This window comes from Neomonachus schauinslandi, chromosome 15 (genome assembly GCF_002201575.2).
Source record: "Neomonachus schauinslandi chromosome 15, ASM220157v2, whole genome shotgun sequence".
NCBI lineage: Eukaryota > Metazoa > Chordata > Mammalia > Carnivora > Phocidae > Neomonachus > Neomonachus schauinslandi.
Genome location: NC_058417.1, coordinates 15,787,005 through 15,814,137, shown reverse-complemented (window position 1 = coordinate 15,814,137; position 27,133 = coordinate 15,787,005). Strand labels below are relative to the sequence as shown.

Below are 27,133 nucleotides of genomic sequence, written 5' to 3'. Positions count from 1 at the left end.
GACGACGAGTCTCCAGGACTCTATGGCTTCCTCCATGTCATCGTCCACTCTGCCAAGGGGTTCAAGCAGTCAGCCAGTAAGTGCCCTGGACCCCCAACCCTAGGAAGAGCAGGAGCCATGGTTCATCCTTTCACAGGAAGACCCTATGAACCCATTGCATGGGGCCTCCCACGGTCCACCAAGTCTGCTGTGGTCTGCCCAGGCTGGGGCCCTGCCGGGTGCCCTGATATGTGGGTGGCCATTTCCCCAACAGTCAGGAACCAGCTCCTCTTGGCAGGAGGATCATTCCTGCCTTGTGTCTCCAAGGTCTGGTCTTCCCCAAGCCCTCCCCAACTCCTGGGTGTCTGAAATCCTGGACTCTAACCCCACATCTGCCAGTGACAAGCTATGTGACCTTGGGTAAATCTCTTAACCTCTCGGAGCCTCAGCTTCTTTCTCCGTAAAAAGCGAACGCCCTTGTTAATACTGACCTAAGAGCAGGCTTGGCGATGACTGAGTTATGTGCTCTGCCAGCACATGGCCGCACATTTCCCTCCTTCTGCTGCTTCACCGTCTCCCAAATCCGTGCAGTTCTTAGCATCTGACAAGATACGATTACACTTTTTTATCTAATTTTCCCCCGTAGGAATTTATCTTCCCATTTGCCAGATGAGAAAACTGAGTCACAGACACATAAAGGGACTGAACCTCACGGAGCACCAGAAACCCGGGGTTCCTGACTCCTCTCTCCACCTGTCCCTTCCCACTCCCTCCTCTTTGTCTCTGGGGGGCGAGGTCTGCCCTGGGCCCCTCTACCTGCACTGCACCACGCAGAGAACATGGTATCGACTCACCAGCAGCCATTCGACAAACATTGACTGTGAAGTTCATGGGGTACCTTACTGCTGGGTGCCTGGGTACCTTACTAGGTGCTGGAGAAAACTCAAATGTGGCCAGCATGTGGATGATGCCTTGGCCTGTTTCAGAGCCTTTTCAAGTGCATCTTCTGCTCTGATCCCCCTGGCATCCCTCCTGGCATAACAGGTCCCTGTTATCACTCCCATTTGCCAAAGCCCATCCCTTTCGCTTTACAGCAGTGTTTCTCTCAGTATGGCCAGGAGCTCTGTGCTTACCTAAACTCAGGCTGTGCTGCTCATACACACGGGGCAGCCTCCTGGACCCTCCCCAGACACACAGAACCCCTTTCTAGTGGGCACTGCCTAGGAATATTCCTGGTTGGTAAGTTCTAGAAGGCTATTCCACATACCTGAGTCCATGGCCCACCATGCCCAGATACCTTACCCTCCCTACCTGCTCCCTTTTGGCTGGGATGGACCTCAGGGAGCAGAGCCGTGGGGGTGGCATGGCCCCCTCTCCCAGAGCAGGTGTTCTGCCTCCCAGACTGGGTCAGGGGGGTTAGACATGAGGTGAGCTGCTACTACAAAAATCTCTCCTGACCTCCGTATGGTCCTCACCTCCTCCCTCCACCGGCCTCCAGCGCCGTTCACATGTTCACTCTGACTCAGCGGGCTTAGGCCCCATGAATCTTCAACCATGGTTCTTTGTCCTAATACGTTCATTACATCTGCACAGTCAGGCCTGGGGTGTAGGCACCATTGTTAGTCCTGCTTTACAGATGAAAGCACTAAGGCAGAAAGATTCAGTGATTTGTGCAGAGCTGGGATTTGAACCCAGACAGACTCAAAGCCCTCCTTCTATCTCATGAACTTTCCCTTAACCCCTGACAGTGCTCACTCACACAAAAATCAATAAATGGGGATGGCACGCATGCCCTCCATCTCTCCGCCACCCAGACCTGCTCTCTGATCTGGCAGAGGCCTGGGTGCTTAAGGCCTCTGGTATTGTTTGCCTGTTAATCTGTGCCCACTTCCCAGAGTGCCCTGATACCCAGCTCTGTCTGGTCTGTGTCCTGCCCAGCCCGAGACAGCTCGGGGGCTGCTCCATCCACTCTCCCTTCTCACTGAGGAGAGCCCTCTAATGGGGCCTCGGAGGGGCATGGATGTCCACCCTCTGACCTCTGCCCCTTGATCCACACTGCAGAGGATTGGCTCTGATACCCTCAAGGCACCTCCCGTGCACCATTGCACTGGGATGCAACCACGGCCACTCCCGTGGAGGGGGGCAGGTGTCAGGGTCTGAGCCCCAGAGGGAGGGTGTGGGTTTGCAGAGCACCTGGGGTGGCCACGCAGGGCTGTGGCCGCGTCAGCTGGGTCTCACCGGGAGCTAAGAACACAAGTGGACCTAAGAACTAAGGAGCTAAGAACACCACAAGAACCTGTGTGGTGTTGATGTGGTGAGGGGAAACCAGGCAGAAAAGAGAACTTGAGTTAAAGTCAAGTGCTATGAAGAAAACAGCAAACCAAGCTTTTGGAATGCAGGGGGCATTTTTGGTTGTCACAGTGAGCAGGGGTTACTCCAGATTTTCAGCACTCAGAGGCCAGATGCCCTCCAGAGACTTCCACCTCAGATGCCAGACACCCTGCTGAGGAACCTGGGATCGGTGGGAGAAGGGAAGGGGGAGAGCAAAACTTCTTTAGCCAGCGTGGCCAGTGAAGACTTGGCCTGAGGCTTCAGTGGTGAGGAGGCAGCCAGGCAAGGACCAGGGATGGAGGGACCGCGAGGCCTTACGGGGCCCTCAGGTGGGAGCAGTGGGGCAGGTCAGATGGAGGAGGCCAGTGTAGCTGGAGGGCGGTGAATGAGGCCGAGGGGGCAGAGCCAGCTGAGAAGAGGGCAGAGAAGTGGGAAGGAGCCAGAGCACGTAGGGCTGTGGGAAGGAGAACACGGAGGGTGTCCTGCAGGGATGTTGGGGGGACAGAGGCATTTATCCCCTTTCCCTCCTGAGGTCCCGAGCCTCGGGCCTCACTCGGTGTGTCTCTGCCTGTCCCCGCTGCAGACCTGTACTGTACCCTGGAGGTGGATTCCTTTGGCTATTTTGTCAGCAAAGCCAAAACCAGGGTGTTCCGGGACACGACAGAGCCCAAGTGGGATGAGGTGAGTGGAGGCGGCTGGCGTCCCCGCAGGGACCTCTGAGCTTGTCACCAAGTGTACCCACCCCACTCCCTGTGCTCACTTGCTGTTGACTGGGGATGGCCGAGCCTGCTGGCTAGGTGAATTCTGTCTCCCTAACCCCTCTGCCCTCCACTCCCTGCTCATTTAGGTGTGGGGTTTTCAGCTCAGGCCTAGACTCCACTATGCCAGCAACTTGGAGGCCTCTGGGGCTCCAGCAAGGGAGGAAGTTCCTCCATGCCTTATGACGTGTTTCTCTTGGGCCTTTGTCACCCCCTTCTAACCCTTGCAAACTTGGGGCCCACACTCACCAGGAAGCTATGTGTCTCAGCTTTGGAGGTTCAGGATCGTTGTACCGTCTTTCCCCAGGAGTTTGAGATTGAGCTGGAGGGCTCCCAGTCCCTGAGGATCCTGTGCTACGAGAAGTGCTATGACAAGACCAAGGTCAACAAGGACAACAACGAGATTGTGGACAAGATCATGGGCAAAGGGCAGATCCAGGTAAGGGTCCAGACGCAGCTGGGGCACCAAGGCAGGCCTCTGGGAGCTGCCAGGAGGTGGTACTACTGGGAAGGAGTCCTTCTCACCTGCCTTCTTGGTTAAGGTGCTTGGCCTTTTGTGGCTTGGGTTCAAAACTGGTTTGAGAAAAGTTCCCCAAGGTGGTGGTTCTCTCCTGCTGGAGATGGTGTCTTATTCTAGCTCTAGAAGCCCATGTGCGCTGCTTCCTCCGTCTTCCGTGGCTGGTTCAGGTGCATCATGCACACTCCTGCATGATGGATGGGAGGGATGACGACTACCTTTGTTTTCACATCCCAACTCTGGTCTACTGGGGGCTTTTCCCAGGAACATTGTGTTAAGAAGGATTCTGAGGCTATATCCATGAATGCTCTGTTTGGTTAGCAATGTCTGGCGTTGGAGGAGTGAGGCCTTGAGCATTTGCCACTGGACTGGAAGGGCTTAGGATCCAGCTGGCTTGCTGGGGGCTGGTCTCTGACTTGTTGCTAGGGCTGCTGGGCCTTACTCAGCCGAGAGTTCGTTGACTTAAGGTATTGGTAGAGCCAGGTCCTGAGTCAGGTTAAAAGTATACATGCCTCGGCTGTGTTTCTTGGAAGCCCTTGTTTGTAGCCTGTGTCTCTGGAACATTCTGCCAGTTTTGAAGATGACTGCTCTTCATTTACCTATCAAGAGGATGCAGGTCTGGGGGGCTGACATTCAGCATGGAGCTATCCAAACTCCGTCTGACACAGGTGTGGCCTCGTCCTTGGGGCACAAGTGGCCTCATTGGGGGTGAATTCTGTGACCCTGAAATCAAGGGAAACTGGCACTGGGACTGAGCCCATGAGCCTTCGGTGTTCTGAGCCTCTTAACAGTTGTCCAGATGTGATCTGGCTGGGGGGTGGGGGGAGTCAGGGGAGCTGAACAGCACTTTTTTGAAGGAAGCGTTTGTTCTCTGATGCCCTGTGGAGGCTGCGGAGTTTGGTATCTGGCTTTTGGCTCAGGGTTCTTGGTGGTAGTGCCCTTCGGGGACCCGTGTGGGCCTCCTCCTCTCCCCACCTGTTTCACCTGCGTGTTTGAACAGGGGAATGGCATCGTTTGCTGGGGGCCCAGCCATCTGCCTTGTGTCACCCTTGTTCCTGTGCCCGTCCCTTCCTAATGCTGTGGGACCAGCTCTTTTGAGCACTGTCGCTAGGGAGACGGTGCTGCCAGGCAACCCTAAGCCAGCCCTTCGTCATTTAGATGAGAGAGAGGTCTGTAAAGTCAGTCCTGGGACCCTACTTCCTGCAGGGATGAGGGGTGGGAGCCCTGTCTCCACATGCCTGGGCTGGTCAGAGGGCCAGGCAGGGAAGGGGTGCTGCCCGCCCAGCCCCGGGGGGATATCCGGCCAAGAAACATGTGTGACTGCCGTGCTCCCTGGGCCACTGGTGGCCATAGAATGGACGAGTTAGCAGCCCGCTCAGGGAGCACCATGGGCCCTGACTCCTCCAGAACACAGATGCCAGGGCCCCGTGGCACCCTTCCCCACCTGGACTTCCAGCCCCATTGCTTCCCTCCTCCTCGTTTCTGTCAGCCGCACAAGCCCCAGGGGAAACACACCATATAAATCATTACATCTTGGAGGCAGGAGCAGATGGAGGCTTTGGGGGAAGGGGAGGAAGCCAGGTTATGTTTGGCAGAGCAGAAAGCAGTCTGGTAAGGAAAATGTTTCTGTGTTTAAGCTTCGAGGAATGTTAAACGCCTGGGAGTTGATATTAAAAGAAACACAGACCTTCCTGCTGCCAGCTGACCTGGGCCATGAGTGGCCAGCTCGGGGCCCGCATTCTCCAGAGGACTCCCAAGCTCCCAGCCCTGCCCTCCGCAGGGCGCAGCCCCGGTGCAGCCCTTGGCCCTCAGCTGTGGAGCCGTCTTGCCTGCCTTCCTGTGGGTCAGGGAGGGGTGGGGGTGTCCCGCGAGGGGTGTGCAGACCCTCATGAAGTCGGCTTGCCCTGCGACGCGCCTCGGAGCCCCTGAGGATGACCAGCCTGGGTGGGAAGCCTGCACTGAGCCATTCCCATGTGGCCAGGCCCACCGGAGCCACAGAACAGTCTGTTCCCACAGCTTGCTCCCACCTCCCTTTCTGCCACGTGTCCAAGGAGGGGAATTGGCACGAGCCTCTGGCACTTGGTTCTGCTCCCCTAAAGCAGGCGCCGAGGATGGAGCGTAAGGTGGCCTTGCAGTAGGCGCCATCCTTGCTAACATTGGGGTGGGCTGGAGGAGAGGCAGGGGGAAGAAGGCCCACCTCTGTCCCCATCTAAGCCCCTTGTCACTCAGCCCATCTAGAGAACAGCACAGGACCCCATTTCCTGAGCTGCAGGTGTTTGCTCCAGAATGAGTCTCTCTCTGGGTTTGCCTGATGTGGCAGTGGGGGCAGGGAATCTGGAGCCGCAGGCTGGGGGTGGGGGGCACACTTAGGTGCAGGCAAGTGGCAGCATTAATCAGCAACATGTGTGTGCGGCACTTGTCTCTTGGAGGCACATTCCCAAACGTCATCTCTGATCCTCGCCGTGGCCCTGCAAGGAAAATGACAATCACATCCTCCCCACGAGGACACTGAGGCCGCTGCCTCTGCTGACCGTTTGCAGGGAAGCCATGCCCTCTCCCCTGTGTTGTATGCCTATGCCCCAGGACTCCATCAGGGACTCTCTCAGCCCGGGTACAAGGCCCTGGCATGGCTAGCGGCCTGGAGAAAGAGGCAGGGTGATGTTCCACCCCAGCATCCCACTTTATGGTGTGGGTGAGTCTGAGCCTTCTTTAGTCTGGAGTCCTCTTACCCTGGGGTGGGGGGGATATTTATGGCCTGGTGCACCTGGAGGGCAGCAGAATGAGACTGCATGCACGGGAATGAGCCAGGGGAGGGAGACCTACCTTCCCTCTGCAGTGTACCCAGCATGCACTGGCCGCTCCAAGGGCCATAGGCGCCTGGCTTCAGGATGAGACAAGTGTATCAAGACAGGCCAAGCCACTAGAAAGCACAACAAGATGCCAGTAACGATGATGACAATGCCCGAGAGCTTCCTGGGAGCCCAGCACTGGGCTGATGCTCACAGCCGTTATCTTGGGCATCCTCCTGTGCGTTGTGGGGGAGGAAAGTGATCACAATTAGATGAGAAAGCTGAGGCACCAGAGGGGTGAGTAACCTGTCCAAGGCCAGGCAGCCTGCGGGGAGGGAGCCGGGACCGGAAGTAAGACTGGAACCAGGACCGAAGCAGAACCGGAACCAGGACTGGAAGTAAGACTAGAACCAAGACCAGAAGCAGGACCAGAAGTAAGACTGGAACCAGGCCCGGAAGCAGGACTCGAATCAGGACCAGAACCAGGGCTGGAAGCAGGACTGGAAGCAGGACTAGAACTAGGACCAGAACCAGGACTGGAAGCAGCGCTGGAAACAGGACCAGAAGCAGGACTAGAAGCGGGGCGGGAAGCAGGACTAGAAGCAGGACTAGAACTAAGACCAGAACCAGGACCGGAAGCAGGGCTAGAAGCAGGACCAGAAGCAGGGCTGGAAGCAGACCCAGGCCTTGTCCTCTGAGGTGCTCTCCCATTGGCCATGGTTCTCTACAGAATAAGATGGAAAAGTGTGCAGGAGGAATTCAAAGAAGGCAAGATCATCATGGGCTGGAGTTAGGGAGGCTCCTGGGAGGAGATGGAGGGAGAGGGATTTGAGAGCACTGGGTTTTTTAAATTCCAAATGCAATGTTTACATTAGAAGGAAAATGGCAATTATAATAAAGAGACTTGAAACATAATCACTAACTATTCCTACTCCCACTCCTCTGAAACAGCCATTTGATTTTGTGCCTTTTCCCTTCTTCAGGCATAGAAATTTTATATAGTTTTAATCACAAGTGTGTATTTTGTATTTTTTCTATTTTCATGTAATAGTATCATAAACCTCCCTTTTTTCTAGGGCTGTATGTAGTCTTTATAATGACCTTTTTTGTTACATTATCAAAAGTACTTCTTATACCTCATAAAAATCATTTTACATAACGGCCAGCCATTAATTGCCATTTTAAGGCTCTGTGTTATTCTAGCAAGGTGGGCAGGCTCTGGATCAGCAAAAAGGAGCAGGGTGGGCACTCAGGGGAAAGGGCCTTCATGGCCATGCAGGGAGGCGGGAACGTGCAGGGAGTGTCCCAGGAAATTAAGGAGCCTGCCTGCCCTGAGCAGGAGGAATTGTGAGTCACACAAGTAAGAGGTAGGTTGATGGAATGAGTGAAAGAAGAGGATCAGTAGGGTCAGAGGGCCAGAGGAAATCCTAGAGGCCATTTAATCCAATCTTGTTTTGGGCGAGAAGGAAACTGAGAGCAGAAAGGGTAAGTGATGTGCCACAGTGGTTGAGCAAGGGTTCTAAATTCAGGAGCCCAGTTCCAGGTTGGTGATCTTTGGTTGGCTGCTGGATAAATGAGTAAAAGAAAATGCTCCTAGGTGGGGCAGGGGCAGACTTGAAAGTCAGTCTGTGACCCTCAGGGGTCTGCCCTTTGTCATTACAAATTCAGTGGAGTCCTCCTTCCCCTCCCCGCCCCCAGCTGGATGTGTTTCTCCTCTTCTAGGCTCAGGAGTCCTCCCTTTGTCATCCTCCCTCCTCCCCCAAGGGGCCAGTAACTCCACATTCTCCATCCAGGCCACCCCCACTGCCCGCCTCCTTCTTGCCGCCCCGCCCCCCGCCTAGCCCGGGAACCTCTCAGCCAGGAGACCCCCCCCTTTGTCTGCCTTGGCTCCCTGGCCCCAGGGGACTCCCATATATTTATCCCAGTCTATTTCCAACCATGCTGCTCCCGGCTCTAGATGTGCTATCCCCAACTGGGACCTACCCACTGGCTGATTAGCATATTCCCAGGGCCCAGCCCTTGTTGACTGGCTGGGCCAGAGGGGAGAGCTCTCCCTGAGGACCCCACAGCTCAGTTCCTGCCACTGACACCAGACTAAAGAGGAGTCTGAGACCTAGAAGCCACCTAAACCAGAGGAACCCCTCCATGCCCCTGCTCCCTGCCATTCCCCAGTTCAGCCACGAGCCTGGGGACAACCCCTACCCTCGGCTCTGTCCCCCTCACATACCCCAGAGTAGGAGGCAGCTTCACTTTGGGAGTGCTCAAGACTCTGGCGTGGGAAGGGGCAGGGTCCCAGGCCAGGAAGGAAACTCCAGCCATCCCGGGGCCCTGCACCCCCAATTGCAAAGTTCAGGCCTAATGGGATGCCTTGCCTCCATCCTCCTCCCTTCTGAAGCTCAGAGCCCATGTCTGAAGGGGAAAGGGGGGATTTCTGTAACAGTCTTGACCTGGCCTCTTGGAAGCTTGTTGAGGGTTCAGAACTATTATAAATGACACTCAGGAGGAGGTCATGAAGGCCAGTCCCCTTTTTTAAAGATTTTATTTGAGAGAGAGAAAGAATGAGTGGGAGGAGGGGCAGAGAGAGAAGCAGACTCCCTGCAGAGCAGGGAGTCCAATGCGGGGCTGGATCCCAGTTCCCTGGGGTCATGACCTGAGCTGAAGGCAGCCACTTAACCGACTGAGCCACCCAGGCATCCCTAGATCCTTACTTTTTTGTTCAACGGTGGTAAGAAATACATACCATAAGATGTATCATTTTAATTTAGGTGTACCATCCAGAGGCATTAAGTACATTCACATTGTTGTGCAACCATCACCACCATCCATCTCCAGAACTTTCTTTCTTTTCTTTTTTTTTCCCCCCAGAACTTTCTCATCGTCCTAACTGACCATATCCATTAAACAGTAACTCTCCAGGGGCATCTGGCTGGCTCAGTCGGTAGAGCACATGACTCTTGATTTCAGGGTATTGAGTTCAAACCCCACGTTGGGCATAGAGTTTACTTTAAAAAAAAAAAAAAAAAAACAGTAATTCCCCAGGCAACCACCATAGACTTTCTGTCTATGATTTTGACTATTCCATTCCAGGGACGTAATGGAAGAGGAATCCTATAATATTTGTCCTTCTGTGACTTCACCTAGCGTAATGTCTTAGAGGTTTATCCATGCTGTAGCACGTGTCAGAATTTCCTTGCTTAAAGCTGAGTAACACTGTATGTTACTCATCAACATTTTGTTGATCCATTCATGCACCAATGGACGTTTCGGTTGTTTTCTAGACTTTCTTCCTTTTAAGTGAGAAAAAGCCTGGTCTTTGAGGATGGAGATTTCATAGCCTCCTTCTCTCCAAACCCAAGGTTCCCCACCCCCACCCAATTGCTCATCGGTCTCCAGCTATCACCAGAGAGCAGGGCTTCATGAGCAGAGGACACAACTGGTCACTATTAGCTTCTTTGGGTTAAAACAGTTGCCTCCTGGCTTTCTCTCCCCCAAGTTAGGCATCCCTGTCTCCTTGACCATATTTCCTCAGATCTCTTCTGCTTTCCCCTTGGTTATGGTGTATATATATCGAGTGTGGAGGGAGTCAGAAGGTCAGAAGGGGGTCAGAAGATCACCATCTGAGTCCTTTGATCTCTGGGAGCCTCAGTTTCTTTATCTGTGAAATGGGGATAATTATCCCCACTCCACCTTCATCACCAGCTTGTTGTGAGGCTCAAAAGACAGAATGTCCCAGTCAGAACTATGATGTGCACATTCATCCTGTCACCGGCTTATTCATGCATTCCTACGTGCTGAGCACTGTCTAAGTGTTGGGCACTGTGCCATGGATACAAAGAATGAACAGGACCTCACCATGTAGGAAAGAAGACAGAAGAGAATTTGGATTCATCAGTGCCGATGGGCCTTTGAGGCCAAACAGATCTGGGGGTCAGTCCACCTTTCTCCATTCATTAGTTGAGAGAACAGAGTAAGTTACTTTACTTTCTGAGCCTCGGTTTCCTCACCCATAGAATGGGTCCTCATGAGACTTGAATGTGGAAGTCCATGAAGCCCTTGGCACAGGGCTGGCACAGAGTCCGTACTCATCTAACGATGACAGTCCTTTGCTCAAACTGGCAGGTCCAGGTATACTGTCCTCCACCTTCCTGTGAGACTCCAGGTGTAGCTTGTCAAGCAGCCCCCCGCCCCAAAGGCCGTCACCTGCAAGAGACCCCTGTGTATGGGCCTTAGGCTGGCTGAGGCCACATCTGTTTTCTTAGGCTGATGAAGTCAGATCCAGCTTTGATGAACTGACCTCAAAGTAGACTGGTGGTCAAGGTTAGGGCCCTCACCACCTGCCAGCCAAGATTTCCCTGCCTTAACCCTGGCTTGAGCAGCTCTGGGCTCTTCCCCCTTGGTGCAGCTCTCAGCTTGGCATGGTGTGGTCAGGCCCGAGCACAAAGTGAGTGAGGAGCCAGGAACAAGGGACCATTGTTGGCCCAGAGTCGTTTCTGGTTTCAATTACTCTTCAGAGCAGGAGGAAATTCAGAGTAAGCGTGGGTCAGGAGCCTGCTAGGGCAGGAGTCAAGGGCTCCCCCACCCCACATCCCTCTCTCTGGCCCCCAAGGGGTCTGTTGTCCCTGTTTGACCCTGCTGGGGGGTCAAGCATGCCAGCTTTATTGCTCTGGGAGCCTGGGCTCTGGGGCATTTTTCTGGTCGACCCAAAAACACTTTTACTTCTTGCCCACTCTGATTCTTCATGGCTGGTACCAGGAGGTGCCGGGTCCCTCCCTGGGTGGGATGACAGAGGGGCATTCATGTGGGTCCTTAACACCTTCTCCCAATGTCCTTCAGGCCACAGTGACCACAGCTGAGCCGCTGGGTCCTGGGAATGGCCTGATTTTGACTAGATGGGGTGGGGGCAGCTGTGAGAAAGCCTGGGGGCTGGCTTCTCCCTTTCATTCCATCACCCCAGCCCCAACCCCCCTGGCCTGGCACCTCACAGCCGTAGGCAGCCCCCTACCCCGGGACGTGGCGGTGGCCATGGCGGGGTGTGGCTCTCCAGCGCACCCCCCGCCCCCAGCCCGGGCCTGATGTGTGTGACCAGGGGAAGCGTCTGCTTCTGGAGTCTGCGCTTCCTATCCCTGCTGCCTTCTGTTCTCAGAGCTGCCATCACCACTGTGCCAACCCAGGGGCACATGAGGCCGGCGGAGGGTGAGCGCCAGGATGGCTCCTCTCCCTGCCTCCGACATTACTTCCTCCCGGGGGCCTTGGGACTGGAGCCGTTGGCCTGTCCCCCCCACCGCTGGATCGCTGTTCGTCCTCCGCAAGACAGGTCCAGATGCCGCGGTGACACTTGGAGAGCAGGCAGCATGATGGGGGGAAGCCAGAGGCAGGACCCCTCGAGAGGGCCGCCCTGCTGCCTGAGGACTTCCCCACACTTGTACAACCTCTCTCTCCCCGCCCTTGCTCAGCCGCCGGCCACCCAGGTGTTCCTGAGCTGGGGAGGCTGACCCTGCCCAGTGGATTCTGGAGACAGGAAGCATTCAAGAAGCAGCAGCTGGACGCTCAAGTCTCCCTGTTGCTCTCCCGGCCCATTTGGGAATGCCCCCTTGAGGGGCAGGCTGGCTGCCCACTCCCTAGGCCCACCTCTCAGGGGTGGGTGTCGAGCAGAGAAGCCGATCCGGAGAGGACCCTGGGGACTGACTCATTCAGTGCCTGAGAATACCCATCTTCTCAACCAACCAAAAGGGGGGTGCGCTCTTCCCAGCTCTGGGGGGCGCCTAGACTCAGGCGGAAGAGCCGGATTTGACCCCAGCTCCACCACCAGATAGCAAGTGGCCCCAGTGACCTCTCGGAGTGCTCCCTCTTGAACCCGTGTCAATATCAAATGAGATTACAGAGGTGACCATACCCGGCATATTGCACACTCTCAGGAACCGCTAAGCTCCCTGCAGGGGGAGGCTGCAACTGTATCCTCCTAGAAATCCAAAACACCATTCCCTAGGGCGGTCTCACTTTTGATTTTTTTTGAAACCTCTGAGAAAAGGACTTAGTAGAGGAATTGCCAGGGACATCCCTAAGTGGGGGGCTGAGATGGATGTGAATGCTGTGAGGGGGCACCTCGCCTGGGCTCTGCCAGCCTTCCTCACCACGGGTGCTGCAGACCCCACCGCGGCCCCTCACTGCAGCCCAGCTTCTGCCATGGCATGGAGGGGGTGAGCAGTAGTGGCCCGCGGTGAGGTTCTCACCTCGGGGCACAGCCTGCGCCTACCCTTACAGGCAGGGACTGAGCCGTGCTGGCGTCAGGGCCAAGGTGACCCAGAAAACACCAGCCTGAATGACTTGATAGGCGTTATCCCGTTGTAAGGCCTCCGAAGGGAACCCACACCAGCAAAGCAGAGGCCCACGGTTTTCCCAAAACAGAGGGAAAAGTAGAGATAAGGCACAAGTTTCAGATCCAGGACTCTGACCCGGAAGTTTCCTTAAAAAGCCCCTAATCTCCCTGGCCTCCACATCTCTGCATCCTGAGGGCGAGCGGGGGCCTGTGGTTGTGGTCAAGAGAAACAGCAGTTCTCATGAGAACCATCTCCTAGAAGGAGGCTCGGGGGCTCCAGGTTCTGCCCACAGAGCTTGGGGATTGCTGGGAGGGCACCTTCAACCAGGGGCCTCTGCTTTCTTCTGCTTTTATCTGATTGGGGGGCAGGGAGACTTTGGCATAACATTTCATTTGGAAAGAAAGAGAGTGTCCTCTGCTTAAAAAAAAAAAATTCATTGATGACCTTTTGTCTGGTCCAGGCTCCTGTTTTGACAGGTGTGGAAACTGAGCCCAGAGGGAGAAAGTGGCTCCTCAGTCTCCAGTGACCAGGCAGGACTCTCACCCAGGTTCCCTGGCTCCCAGGAGCTTTCTCCTATTCACTTGGAGCTCAGAGTTGGGTGGAAAAAGAGTTGGGTAATAGAGAAGGAGAAGAAAGGCATGGGGGCTCAGTGGACCCTGACCTACTTTCAAATCTTCCTGCCTGAGGCTGTTAATGTCTTCAGCATGAGGCCTGGGGGGCCCCCTTTGGTCCTCTGCTTGCCCCCCGCCCCCGTCCTTCCACTGTGCTGGGAGACCCTGGCCATACACCTCCTTTCTGTGAGAAGGAGCAGGCAAGAGGCCAAGGGAGTCTGGGTGCTGGTCTGGCCATGAGTTTTATGGGGAAGGAATGGAAGGACATGTGGTGGGTGTGCTCTGCCCACTCTGTCCCTGGGTGGGTTTTGTTTTAGATAAGCAAGATGTTCCCAAAGACTCAAGTGGATTTTCCAGCCGTTTCTATGACCAAATATGCTGTGAGAATCACTAGGGGTTGCCAGGGATGTGCCATCAGGATAGTTCTTCTGCCGTGGACAAGCTCTGTGGTTATTTCAGCTTCTCCAGCCTACCTAGAGCCACCAAGCGCCCTCAAGACACCAGCCCAGGGTAGCCAGGCAGAGTGGGGAACGAGGCTGTGTGGGGAGCAATGCGTGTTTTGTCCTGTGCTGCCAATCGGCGCGGGCCCTGGGACATGGGATGACCGTGCCACACCTAGGGCGGGCCTGGAGGCTGGGGTTCCAGAACTGAAAGCCTGCAGCCCCATGCACGGCTGGTCAGTGAGTTGGGCCCAGGCCCCAGGGAGTTCTGGCCTGGACTGCCTGAAAGAGTCCCGATTGCTGTTACCTCCTCGCAGGGGTGGCTGTTAGACTGGGACCTGTTCAAGGTCCTCCCCGCCTGGCGTTGTGTGTGTGTGTGGGGGGTATCTATTCAATGATAAATGAATGAATGAGTCAGTGAGTGAAAATATAGCATCTAGGCTCAACTCTGCCGTTGGCTGTTCTGTGACTTTGAGCAAAGTGTTTCTGTCCCTGGGCCTAATGCAGGCCTTGAACATAGCAGATATTTGGAAAGATGGATGGATAGATAGGAAAGCATAAATGGGTCTCACTTTCTCATCCTCTGGAGATCTCTGCCCCTCCAACGCACAGGTCTGGGTTAGGATAAGTACCAGAAGAGGTGAGAACACGCATTAGGGATGCAGGGACTATGGAGCCAGGAATCTTAAGGGGAGTCTCCCATCCTCCTTTCTCACAGCTGCCCTGCAACGTGCCACCCCTCCACTACCAGTTTGCACAGCCTGTACAAGGGCCCCAATCTCTCTGGGCTCCCCGGCCCTGCTGGCCCTGCTGGTCCTCTCAGCCTGGACTCCCGTGCCCGTCTTTGGGCAGGGACTGCTGTGAGCTTCCTTTCTGCAGCCTCCAGCCTCAGACCCCACCTTGCTCTCCACCACCACCTTGCCCCCCAGCTTTGCTCCTGTGGGGCCTGCCCCATGCTGTGCTCCTCTGGGGCTGAGAAGGAGCATTCTTGGCAGACCTCCTGGCCTCCATCCTCAGCGAAATCCTAGGCTCCTCTCATGCTCCCAGCTCTTGCACCCGGACTCTCTGGGTAGCCTCGTGGGGCTCTCCCCTCCACTCCTCGCTCCCAGGCTGTGCACCGCGGTGCCTGTGGCCTTGGTCTAGCTGGCTGCACAGAAACGCCCTTTCCTGACTTAGGGTCATTTGGCTAGAGGACAGGGAAAGGGAATCAGGGTTCCCGTCTGGGCTGGGGAGAAGACAGAAGTCATTCCAGTGGGAAAAAGGAGGTCACTCCAGAAAGTGGTAGCAACATCTCAAAAGTTCTGAGAAAGAACCTTCTTCCTCGTGTTCACAGGCGGGAGGATTTGCCTGGAAGCTATCCCCACCCCCAGCTGTCGTCAAGGCAGCCCTGGTGGCCGTCCCTGCATCTCCCGCCCACACACCTCAGGCTGCATATATTCCCTGTTGACCTTTTTTCCTTCGGTGCTGCTGCTGATCACTTTAACCTGATTTTGCCTCAGCCCCAGCTGTGGCTGGGTGCCCAGTCCCAACCAGCCCGGGTATATACCCCTCCCCAGGTAGAACCCGGGACCGTGCATCTCCCTGAGGATGGCCCTTCTCATTCCTCCTGCAGAGAGCCAGGGTTGGGGTGGGGGGAGCGGGAATGAGGGAGGACAGGACAGTCTACTAGGAATGTTTTTAATTCCAAAGACAGCGACATCTGTTCATGTGGGCCTTTCCGCCCAGGCTCTGTTTATCCAGACAGGGGGCTCTTGCCTGTCCTCAGAGGCGGGTTCTGCCAGGTGTGGCTGGATGGAAGGGATGAACCGAGGGAGGAGGGGATGCGGTCCCTTCCTGGGTGGTCAGGACAGCCTGAGCCTAGCCCATCCAACAAAGATGTGGAAGGGTCCATGGTGGGCTGGAGGGACCAGAATTCAGACCTTAGCTTTTGAGGAACTGACTGGGAACATTTGTCTTGCACAACCCAACCCCCCTCCTCCCCCCCCCCCCCAGCCTGCTCCTAGACCATTGATTCCAGGAAGGAGTGAGTCAGGCTGAGGGAAGAGAAGGCAAATCTGTGCTGTCCCAGAGAGAGCCCCCAGCCCACAGGGAGGCAGGGAAAGATGAACATCTCAAGGGAAGAGCCTCCCAACTCAGCTACCCATCTGCTAAGGCGCTTATGTCACCATGGAGACCACTTGGCCAGCTTTCACCCAATCGGAGCTTGCTTTACCCAGACAAGTATTGAGCCTGGGGTTCCTAAGACAGACAAGCACAGGCCTTTGGGAACAGGATCTGTACTGTCCTCTTTCTCCCACACACCCGGTGTTGGGGGGGGGGCACACCTTGCAATGCATTCCCCCAACCTGCACCCTGTGGTGTATGATCCAGATAGAAGGGAGAGAACCTTAGAAAGCCAGCAAGGGGCCGGTTTTGAAGTTAACCAGCTGGTGGTGCCAAGCGCACTGACATGGTCAGCAATTATAATGACCCCTTACCAGCCAGTTACACAACCAGCAATTGCACATTAGCCAGAGGAATGCAGAAGAAAGCCAGGGTGGATGGCCTTTTTCCACAGCTCTTAAGGCCCATGCCAACCCCTCCTCCTCCAGGAAGCCTTCCATGGTTCCTCTGGATAGAAATTTTCTCTCCTTTCTCTCAGCTGTCATTGCACTTTATCTGTATGTTCTTATGGCTTAAGACTGGGTTTCTTGAGAGCAGAGATGATGCTTTGTCCATCTGGGTATGCACATGGTAGGTGCCCACTTGCTATGTGCCAAGTGCACGAATGCTTTTCTGTTTACTGTTAAGATGTGTTTAAGCCCACGTCTTGCTCTCTTCTTGGGCTGTCAGGCTTTTGATACATGTCTGTGATTCCTCAGCCCCCACCCAGGGTCAGACACAGAGCCAGGCCCTCAGTCAGTGCCTCTTGAATGAAATGAATGAGTTGGAGAAGTGAAGGCTGCAGGAACAAGCAAAGCCTTCCTGGGGAAAAGGGGTTTTGTGACAGCCAGGGTGAGGAGGCTGCCTGGCCCCTCATGGGACTGGAGGGAGACTCCCTTCAGAGGTAGCACCCGGTGCCCTGGGAGAGGCAGGTGGGGAGTAGGTCAGGAAGGGTGGCTCAGGGCTTGACTGGGCAGGGGACACACGTGTGTCCCTGCCTCTGTGGGTCTCCTTCCCTCCCCCTCAGGGAGTACTGGGCAAGGTATTATGGGCTCATTAAGGGCGGCTCTTACTATGATCAGGTCTCGGCTACTTTGTAGTGAAGCTCCCCTTCGCTCAACAAAACACAGAGGGTCTCTGATGTTAAGCCGCAAGACCTACATATTGGTGGGGATCCAGCAGGAGAATTCCAGATGCCAAGGGCTGGTTCTGTGCCCTGACCCACGGCCCTGGGGTCATCCAAGAAATGTGCAGACCCAGCGCCTTTTCCTGACTCTGAAGAACCAGCCACACTTGAGTGGGCGTGAGCACCAGCAGCTGTGGAAGAGACCTGTCACTCCCCGGCTGCAGTGGCCTGACCTCAGGAGAGAACTTTACCTCCCTGAGCCCAGAGACATAACCCAAGTATCACAAAAGTTGTGAGTCTTAAATGCAATCGGATATCTGAAAGCTCTCTGTATGGGACCTGGTTCATGGATGGTACCATGAAAATGTTGATGTCCTTCCTTACTCTGAGCCTAGCAATGCGTAACGTGACGTCCTGGGTGCCTCTGGGGTTTGTGTACCCTAACCGTCTGGGGTTCAGGCCTTTCTCTTTTCCCCAGACACCAGACTCTAACTGGATGCTTCACTTCTCACTCTGGTTAGAATGTTTACCAACTTGAGCATCAAGAGCAAGGTCTTTCTTCTCTATCTTCTGAGCCACACGCAGCCCAGACAGGGTGGCTGATTGCCCCTTTGCCATTGGATGTCCTCTGCCCCTGGTGGCACAACCTATATTGGGCTTTTCTGGTGAGGTGCCCGGGGCCACGGTTAAAAGTGGCTGGGGGAGAGGCACCTCTTGCTGGGTGTTTGTAACCAGTGTCGTTCTTGGCTTTCTGCTCACGTCCCTGGAGACAGCCCATAGCGGCCAGGTCCTTCCGGTCCACTGAAGCCCAGGAGCCTGCCCCACTGGGGATCTTCTTTATTCTTTATGTTCCCAAGAGGAGGTTTGTGAGTTCCATTCCACACGTGTCTGGCCCTGTCACCAAACTGGCATGCAGGGAGGGGCCTTGGGGCAGGAGTCAGGAGTGGGGGGAGCAGAACTCCAGGGCAGCGCGGGTCCTTTGCCTGGGACAAGGGCGGTTGTCCAGGGCCAAACGCGGCTCCTGCCCCTGCAGACCCCTTCTGGCTTCCTCCCAGGCCTCCCTTAGACACCCCGGGCCGCCAGGGAGCGGCCTGGTGGTGAAGGGGTTAACCGGGGATCTAGAGGGGAAGGGACTGGATTGTGTTTAGCTGCTTGTCAAACTTTATTTAGTACTTGGGCTGAGGGTCGGTGAGCGGGAGCCCCAGCCTGCCAAGAGTTAAAACCCGGAGGTTGGGTTTTTTGGAGGGGCAGCCTCCAGTGCCTTCTTTGAGTCACTTCCTTCGGTGGGGGCGGGTCCCCGCGCCGTCTCGGGCGGTCCGTGGCGCACGCACTGGGGCGTCCCTGCGAGCCGAGCTGGGACCAGCAGGCGGAGGAGAGAGAGGCCCCCGCGGCTGCCACCGGTGCGCTCCTCTGGGAGGCCGTCTCCGAGGAGGGGAGGAGAAAGCGGAGCCTCCCACCATGCGCTTCCCTGCCCGGCTCGAGTAAACAGTCCGGCCGGCCTGGGCGCCGAGCACTCCGCACGCTCCCTGGGTCTTCGCCGCTCCCGCCGAGCTCCGGCGGCCAGGCTGCCCGCACCCTCTCCCGCGTCCCCGTCCCCGGAGCCGGCACCGCAGGCCGGGTGGTAGTCCGGGCAGGGCTCTGCTGCCGCCGGCATGACCGACATTCTGCCTCAGCCCGACTGCAGCCTGAAGGCGGTGTGCGAGCCCCTGGAGCGCTGCTGCCTGGATCGGCTGGAGGAGCCGGGGAGCAGGCGGCCCCCCAACACCGGCGCTCGGCTCTGGGGCCGGGTGCGTAGCAAGCTGCTCCGCCAAAAGGTGCTAGCGGTGGGGGGCGGGGTGCGGGGGGACCCTAGTGGGTGGGAGGGCTGGGGACTGCCGCCTCTCCGTTTCCCCCACCCTCCCTTGGAGATCCATTCCAGTTCCTGCCTGATCATGGAGTCCTAGGACAGAGGCTGGGGTATGTGTGTGGGTCTGCTCTAAGTGGCTTTAATTTGATGATTAATGCTGTTGCCACCCCCACCCCTGACCCCAGCGGCTTTCTCTGCATCTGTCCCCGTCTCAGGAAAAAGGGGGTTGTCTCCTGTGGGAGAGGACTGCCCGGCTCCTTTCTGAGTCTATACAGGCAGGAATGTGAGTAGTTTGGGAAGGGGGTCTCCTGGGTCTCAGTCACCCCCACCCAGGGTGCCCAGCCCCGACTGAGCCCCCTTCCCAAACCCAGTGGACATTGCTAGCTGCCCCTTTATGGGGGGGGACACTGGCAGAAGCACCTCAACACCACTGGCCATGGAAGACTTCTTTGTGTGGGGTTGCGGGCCTCCTGCCCCACCAGGGAGGAAGGTGGGGGTCGTGTGGAGGTGGTGGTGCTGCTGAGGCTGGGGGCTGCAACCTCCAGGGGGCTGCCTCGTCGGGGACCACCCAGGTGACGGCTGGCCTCATGCCAGCGAGGCACCAGTGTGCCAGGGGTTTCCTGACCCAGCAGGCAGCTCAGCCCCCAAGCCGTGCCAGGACAGACTGCCTGTCCTGCCTGCAGCCCCAGACCTTGGTGGGGATGAAAATCTGAGATAGAAGCTGACTGTCCTGCAGCTGGGCAGGCTGCCTTGGGGCTGGCTTCAGGCCCTGGCATCGAGTGTCCGAGGAAGAACCAGGCCTGGCACCTAGAACACAGTAAGCGCTTGATAACTGCAGCCTGAACTCGCCACCCGAGCAAGATGTCACAGGGGGCCTGTCCTGGCTGGCAGGGGGCCGTGTCCATCCCTCAACGGAGGCTTTGGCTACTCCATGGGGCTGATGGAGATTTGCAAGCCATCCTGCAGCTCAGAAGAGGGGGATCCCTCTGTGCAAGTCCTCGGTGCCAGCCAGCACCTGCCAGGAGGAAGCGATCTCGGGCCCGTTGGCTCCTTGTCTCGTTTCACCCCCTGCCAATGGGGCATACTTGACCTCCCAGAGGTGACATCAGTCCTGGAAAGTGCCGGGCAGGGCAGCAACTTGAGCTGTCCTGCCCTGGCCCCCAGGTCACCTTCAGCATCTCCAGGGACCCAGCTCGCAGGGCCCTGCTGGCCTCAGCTGCTACTGGAGCCCCTCTGTGCTGAGGCAGCTGTCTGTGCCCGGCAGCACGGAGCCGGCCCTTCCCCGCACCCCCCTCCCCCCCAGCCCCTGCTGAGACCAGCAGACACCAGCCCCAGGCTCATTGTCCATTCCCAAACCTCAAGGCTGCCGAGAAACTGACCCCACGGGTTCGTGGCCCGGTATCAGGCAAGCAGAGCTTTCCAATTTACCTGTCCTTTTGGGGAGGGGCCTGGCAAGTAGGGGACAATTTTTAAACCCCCAAATCCCAGACTTTGTGTTCTTTCCCCGTGCGTTTGTGACCGGCACATCCAAGAATCCACTTCAGGAATTCTTGAGCCAGCCGTACCTCCACTGGTCTCTTGCTTCTCCGAGTCTGATGGTGCCCTCTGGGCAAGGGCGGTGGGCCGGCCAGGTGCTGGCCTGCTAAGGGCAGCTGCAGGGTGGCTCTGGCAGCGGGGTCCCCGAGCTCCTGTTGTGTGACACATTATGTCCGCGTCACCAATACAAGGGTCTGCACGCTGGCACGTTCACGCGCCCTGCTAGCGGGTGAGCGGGCGGACTTGCGGGCCCAGGCCCGCTGCCCACTTCCCTTCTTTCCCCAGCTGCAGTAACCTATTTTTTGTCAGTGCTGCAGGCTCCCTGCCAGCCAGGGGCTGGGACCAGGCAGCAGCTTAGGTGGCGTGGGGGAAGGGTGCCAGGTACCGCCCAGCCTGGCGGGAGGGGTCGCCCGTGAGCTCCTCCCCAGCTTTGCCCTGAGGATTTGATGCTGTGGATGCCAAGACACCTGTGGCCCTCCTCCCATTTCACTAAAGATTCACTGAAGGCTGCCAGGGGGGCGTGTGTGACTCATCTGGGGACCCCATGCTGGGGCGGGAGAAGCTGTTCCGATGGAAGAGTCCTCGTATTAACCTGGGGGGTCCCTGGCCCCAGCGGTCTGCAGTTGCTTAAAGAGGCTCTCCTTCGGGTCTCAGGGAGCTGTGCTTGGGGTGGTTCTTGTCCCCAAGGAGAGTTCTGGGGCTGAAGCCTCCTTCCGGCCTCCAACTTGGCAGTTGGTTTGTTGTGCAAGCATTTAGCAGAGGAGACACGTGGCACTGGGGTTTGCGGGTTCTGCCAGCGCTCTTGGCACTACACATTTCTGCTTTCCTTTTCCTTTAGTTTTTATGTTTTAACTTTTTGCTTCAGATCACACTCACAGAGGCTAGGCTCGGTGCCTGCTCTTCCGGCCTTCCCACCTGCTTCTAGATCCTGAGGTTGCACTTGAGAGGCTCAAGGAGGAGTCCCATCCCCCACCCCCTGAGGTATCCCAAGGTTGTAATGGGATCACTTGGGGAGCCACGGAGAGGGTAGCAGCACTGCCGTGAGGCAGAGGCCAAGCCAGCAGCATTTGGGGTGGGAGGTGCCCGGAGGTGGGAACTCAGGCTGGACTGGCAGGGCCCAGAGGAGTGGGGGACAGTGGAGGACAGTTCTTGATGACCTTGTCTCTGCTTGAGGGGTTGCCACGTGGGGCTGAGAATTCCCTGCCTCAAAAGAACTTCTGTCCGGGAGCTAGAGGCTAGCAAGGTGAATGCAAGTGTTTGCTGCTGAACCGCAGTGACTCCGCTGCCTTGTGATGATGGGGTTTGCTTTCCTCTGGCTCTGGGGACAGTCAGAGGTGTTACCTGAGGCCGGAGAGGGTGGGAAGCCCCTTTTGGGCCACTTGTCTGGGGAACCTTAGGGCTTGGGAAGGTCCCTTTCTTTGCCATCTTGATTGCGACCGCAGGACAGCTCCTAGCCCCTCCCAGAGTCTGTCGTTGAACTTGACCGTTCTCCCTAACAGGTAGCACCAGGTACGCAAACCGTGTGTACCCCCTCCGCCCCCCCGCCAGGCTCACACAGCCATTCACTGGCTGTTCTAGGCGTTGAGGGTACAAAGGTGCTAGGCTACCAGACGTAGATATGTCTTGGGCTCATTAACTTTATTTCATAATCTGGCTCTGGGCATCAAGAAGGATCTTGAAACCTTGCGCAGGAGACATCTGTCCTGCCCTGGCTGCCCGCACTCTGCATTGCCCCTTTCCCCCTGCCCCGCCCCTGTCTGCCTTATCTGCTGGAGGGAAAGGACCCTTGTCCGTGTCTTAACCATCCACATGCCCACTCGTGCCCCTATAGCGATCCCTCAGCTCTAGGAAAGGGACAGTAGCGCCTCTCTCTTGGGCCAGAGACTTCTGCAGCCGGCCCATTTCCCCCTGGTCCTCTGTGAGAGCTAGGACTGTGACCAGGCTGGCTGGAGAGTTGGGAGGGGGAGCAGAGTGACCTCCCTGCGTTCCCACAGCCACGAAGCTTGTCCCAGCACTAGCTCACTCCCTAGAGGGAGAGGACCTTACTCCTGGTGCCACGTGGGTGGTCTCCTGACTGCCAGTGCCCCTATTTCTCTACTAAGCTGACTCCCAAGAGGCCTGTTTGATTCCACAAAGCAGGAAACCTCAACTCTGAGAACCTGATGGAGGTCACAGAGCCCCCATGCAGACGCAGAGCCACCCATATGCACAAATGGTGTGCCATTTTAGATAGGGTCACAGATCCCAAGGTAGGAACCCCTACTCTAAGTGCACTTGGCAGAGTGCTGTTTCTTTGCACCTGGGGAGGTTAGAAAGGGCCTTGGCCCTCTCTGACATCTCTGTGGCCCACAGGCGGCTTGGGCAGGCAGCCATGCTGGGCTTAGTGCCCCAGCTTTTAGATGGCCCCAGACCAGGGGAAGCTAAGCCTGCCAACCAAGGTGGTTTCCGAAAGGCCAGAGCTGGGGGAGCCCAGCGTTGCAAGAGTTTCCAGAGGCAGTGAGGCCCCAGGAGGGCAGACATTTTGGAAAGAGCCCAGAAACTTCTGCAGGTGCTGGTTTGGGGGAGTTCCCAGGCATTGATGAGGGAGCACTGGTCTGGAAAGGCCCAGCCCTCTGCCGAGTGGCCTTGCTAGCTGCCCAGATTGTTGGGAGCTGGTCGGCAGGTACTGTTTTGGCTTCCTTTTCCCTATCGTGCTGGGGACGGGAAGGGTATGTGCGTTCTGCCCGCTCCTGAGCCCCTAGAGGAACATACATGCCCCCATGTCTGGAACGTGCATGCCTGATCCCCGGGAGGAACCAGAGTCAGTCCAGAATCCCAGCAAGCCTTAGATCAAGGCCTCATTGTCCTTTGTCCCCAGGGTGAGCCGAGAGAGATGGGAGGCCACCATGAGAGCTGCCCTTGGGATTCTTCTGCAGAGAGGCTGGGAGGGCACCGGAACCCCGCGGTGATCTCAGCTCTGCTTTGGCTGAGAGACTGTGGAACTGATCCCTCAGCCAGGAGCTAGAACCATCTCTGTCCTGGACAGTGATCCCTGCCAAGGTTGGTGCCTCGGATGGGCCCCGCCCGAGCAGTGACAGCCACAGCCCACCTTGCATCACGCGCCTGAAGCCTTCTCTGTGCCCTGGCCTCCTCCTTGGAGCACCCTGCCCCTCGGGCTCATGCGGCGTAGGGTGCTGGAGACTCCGCCAGGCTAGTAGCAGTCAAGAGGCCTTATCTTTCTAACCCCAAGTCTGCTGTCTTTACTGGCTGTGTGACCTTAGGCAAATCTCTTCACCTTTCTAATTCTCTGGCATCGGTATCATGAAGTTGCTGAACAGGATGATCTCCTAGATCCAGCTCATATGATGATGTTGGCCATGTCTCAAGATTGCTGTTCCTAAGCCTTAAACTCTCAACACACTGGGAAAGTCTGGGGGGTTAGGTCACAGGGCTGCCTCTGGGCCAAGGCCAGCCAGTCACTGGACACAGGAGAAGAGAGGTGAGCAGGAATGTAGGGCTTCTTGACCCCTGTCCCAAAGGAGCCTCGGTGGAAAGGCTTTGCTCTCTCCATCCCCCACATCCCGTTTCATTCATTTGGTCCCCGAATATTGATGGGCACCTTCCATGTACCGGGCACTCCAGAGGCGGGAGTCAGAGAGCCCTTAATCTCATGGAACTTTCTGTCTACAGAAGGGGTCAGGCAATAAATAAGATTGTTTCAGGCTGGACAAGTGCTGGGAAGAACATAAAATTGGGTAATGGACTAGAGAGTGATGGGGAGGGAGAGGCCATGCTGGAAGAGGTAATTTTGAGCTAAGATTTAAGTGACAAGAAGGATTCTGGGGGCGCCTGTTGGTTGGGCATCTGACCCAGTTGGTTGGGCGTCCGATTCTTGGTTTCCGCTTGGGTCCAGATCTCAGGGTGGTGAGATCGAGCCCTGTGTTGGGCTCTGTGCTTGGTGCAGAGTCTGCTTTAGACTCTCTTTCTCTCCCCCTCTGCCCGCCCCTGCACGCTCTCATTCTCTCTTAAATAAATTAATAATTTAAAAAAAAAAGATTCTGGAAAGATCCAAGACAGTGCCATTCCAGGCAGAGGAACTGGCAAGGTGAAAACCCTGCGGCTGGTGGGGTGGCCGTGGCATCTTCAGAAGCAGAGGCTCGGGACAGGGTAGGAGGGCACCCTGGACGGAGCAGGCCATGGCCAGCTGGGATAGGACGTTGCAGGCCCCAGCAAAGAGTTCAGCCTTTAATTTAAGTGCAGCAGGAAGCCGCGGGGGAGCGTAAGCCCGGTTTGAGCGATGCTGTCGCGTTTTGAGCCCTGGCTGAGGACCAGACGTCATTCGCAGCCCGTGCTGTGCAATAAACTCTGAGGGGCTATTGTTATCTACTCCATTTCACATGTGGAAACTGAGGCTCCGAGAGTGACCCAGAGTGACAGCCAGCGGGCCGCCCTGCCGGGGTGGGGAGCCAGAGCCCCATGGGGGCCTGGGGCGGCCCCTCAGCTGCCGGGTTTTCTGGGTGCTCATGGAGCCCGTCGGGGGCAGGGCGGGGTGCCCTGCCTGGGGTGCCTTCCTGCCTGGAGCACCCAGCCCAGCACGCTGTTCAGAGACATGAGCAGTTCCTTCTGGTGCTATCTAGTGAGTGTGGGGCCGGGCAGGAGCCCGCCGAGAAGCCCCTCAGAGCGGGCACGGGCAGCGGACTCGCAGGGGCCGCTCATTCTCAGGAACAGGCTGTGTGCCCAGACCGCGTTCCTGGCCTGGGCAGGGAGGATGAGGTCAGCTTCAGAGGAGGACTCTCACAGGGCTCACCAAAGCAGTGGGCCGCTGAGCCCACTGTGGTCCCACAGGCCGGCCCTTAGCCTTCCTGTGGCAATTAGCAGGAAGCTTCCTGCTCAGGACCTCAGCCTGTCACTCCCGACTTGGGAGACGAGGCTGCCCCGGGCCACAGCCAGAGTGACCCTCCCTTCATTACCCTGGTGCCCCCAGCGTGGCCCTGAGCTGAGGCGAGGCAGCCTCCGGGCTGTTTGTCTGAGACCTGGTTCTGGGGTGAAGTGTCCAGGCTCTGAGGAACAGGGAAGGCAGTGGGGCGTGGGCCGGCCCCGAGGAGGACAGGGCCCCCGGGCTCGGGGAGAGATGCGCCCAGCGTTGGGGAGTCTCCCGAAGCAGCCCAGGTTTGAGTGCTCCCTGCAGCCGTGCCCAGCCCAGGGACTAAAAGTGGGGCAGGCACAGGGCAGACTGGGTTCTGGAATGCTGAGTGCTGGGGAAGGCAGGTCGTAGTGGGTGCTATGAGGCTAACCTGGCTTCAATAAAAGCCTCATTCAGAGCTGCTAAACCCTTTCCATATGTGGGCCTCTGAGAACTTCAAAGTCCAGGGGGGCGGGGGCAGGGGAGGCAAGATCCTGGTGCTTTGCCTGCAGAGTCAGCACAAGCCTGTCGTGTGGCTGCCCTGGGAGAGGGTACCTGGCCCTGTAGGGTGAGGGCTGGGGGGCCCAGCTCGCTTGGCCTAATGGTGCGGGAGCCAGCCTCTGGGCTGGCATGAGTTCACCGAGCCTGACCGGGCGCTCCCCCGGCCCAGCTGCTGTGCTGGAAGCCAGGCTGTAGGCCCTGGCACCCCCCTCCCCGCCCCACTCCACCCCTGCCTCTCTGGGAGCTTCAGAGCAGCCACGTTGACGGAATCCTCCCGTACCCTTCCCAAGAAGGAGGAGAGGCAGGCCTCGGCCGCTCCCCAGTCCCCCTGTTGCCAGCCCTGCCGTGCCTCTCACGCCTGTGGTCTGTCCCAATGACAGACTGGCTTTGGTGTCCCAAGGGGACCCAGCCCAGAGTATGTGGACACACTCGGGAGGGCAGGAAAAGGCCGGCCCAGGACCGCCACCGTGGCCACTGGCCTGGGAGCCACAGGACACCTCGCTCGGGGCCTGCTCTCCACTGCCCAGCACTCAGCCTCTGGCAGGCACCCCCAGAAACACGGCCAGCCATCTCTGCCTTCCCTTCAGAGCCCCGCTCACCTCTGAGGGCCTCGGCTCCAGCAGACTGGATTTATTGCCCTTATTGTTAAAGGAGCACTTCGTTTTCATTAGCCCTAGAAACAGCTCTGGCTTCGAGACAAGTCCGTGCCACCTCCCCGGTCAGGCCCAGGACGCCAGGCCCCGGACTCAGAAAGCCAAGGGAAGGGCCTCAGAGGAGCGACAGAAAGCAGGAAGCCAGGCCCGCGGGGACAGGAGGTCAGGGATCAGTGGGCTCCTCGGGGCCTCAGGCCTGCGCTGGGGAAGTGACACAGTGAGGTTCTGAGGGCAGGGGCCCAACGCCAAGAGGCTTCTGGGCGGGAGGGGAAGCGGAGGGCTCGAAGTAGCATGCTGAGGACTGCTCTCTGCCTCGCAGCCCAGACGGTGCGGTACTGACCACAGGCCCCACGGGAGGGCGTGTGGGAAGGGGCCGTGGCAGAAATCACCAGAAGACTTTGGGGCAAGCTGTGTGGCTGCAGGAGTGCAGTATAGCGGGAAGGCTGTGGCCCCACCATCAGAAGGACCCAGGTTTGACCGTGGACCGTGTCATCTACCCAGGGGAGTGAGAACAGGGACCCCAAACTCGCTGGTGCCGCTGAAACCCCAGGCACTGGCAGGTGGTGGTGAACAGCCCTTGAGCCAGAGGGAAGGAGATGCGCCGGCAACCAACGGGCTGGGAGGAAGGGCTTAGGCCTAAAGGCCCATAAGGATGTTCCTGCAGGAGCGAGGTGCACCCACCAACCAGAGGATGCCCGGGGGGAG

The 27,133-nt window shown here is 57.3% G+C and overlaps 1 protein-coding gene across 5 annotated transcripts in view; it reads left to right on the top strand.

Moving 5' to 3' along the window:
- ABR (ABR activator of RhoGEF and GTPase) overlaps window positions 1–27,133 on the top strand; it is a 173,833-nt gene that overhangs the window by 132,959 nt on the left and 13,741 nt on the right. For 4 of the 5 annotated variants that reach the window (XM_044921865.1, XM_021704502.2, XM_021704503.1 and 1 more), the window contains 3 exons: window positions 2–76; window positions 2,894–2,991; window positions 3,376–3,507. In XM_044921865.1, coding sequence (XP_044777800.1) covers window positions 2–76; window positions 2,894–2,991; window positions 3,376–3,507 — 305 coding nt within the window. Of the gene's footprint in view, window position 1; window positions 77–2,893; window positions 2,992–3,375; window positions 3,508–18,662; window positions 18,825–27,133 lie in introns of those variants that run through there. The other variant, XM_021704505.1, reaches the window with a different exon arrangement.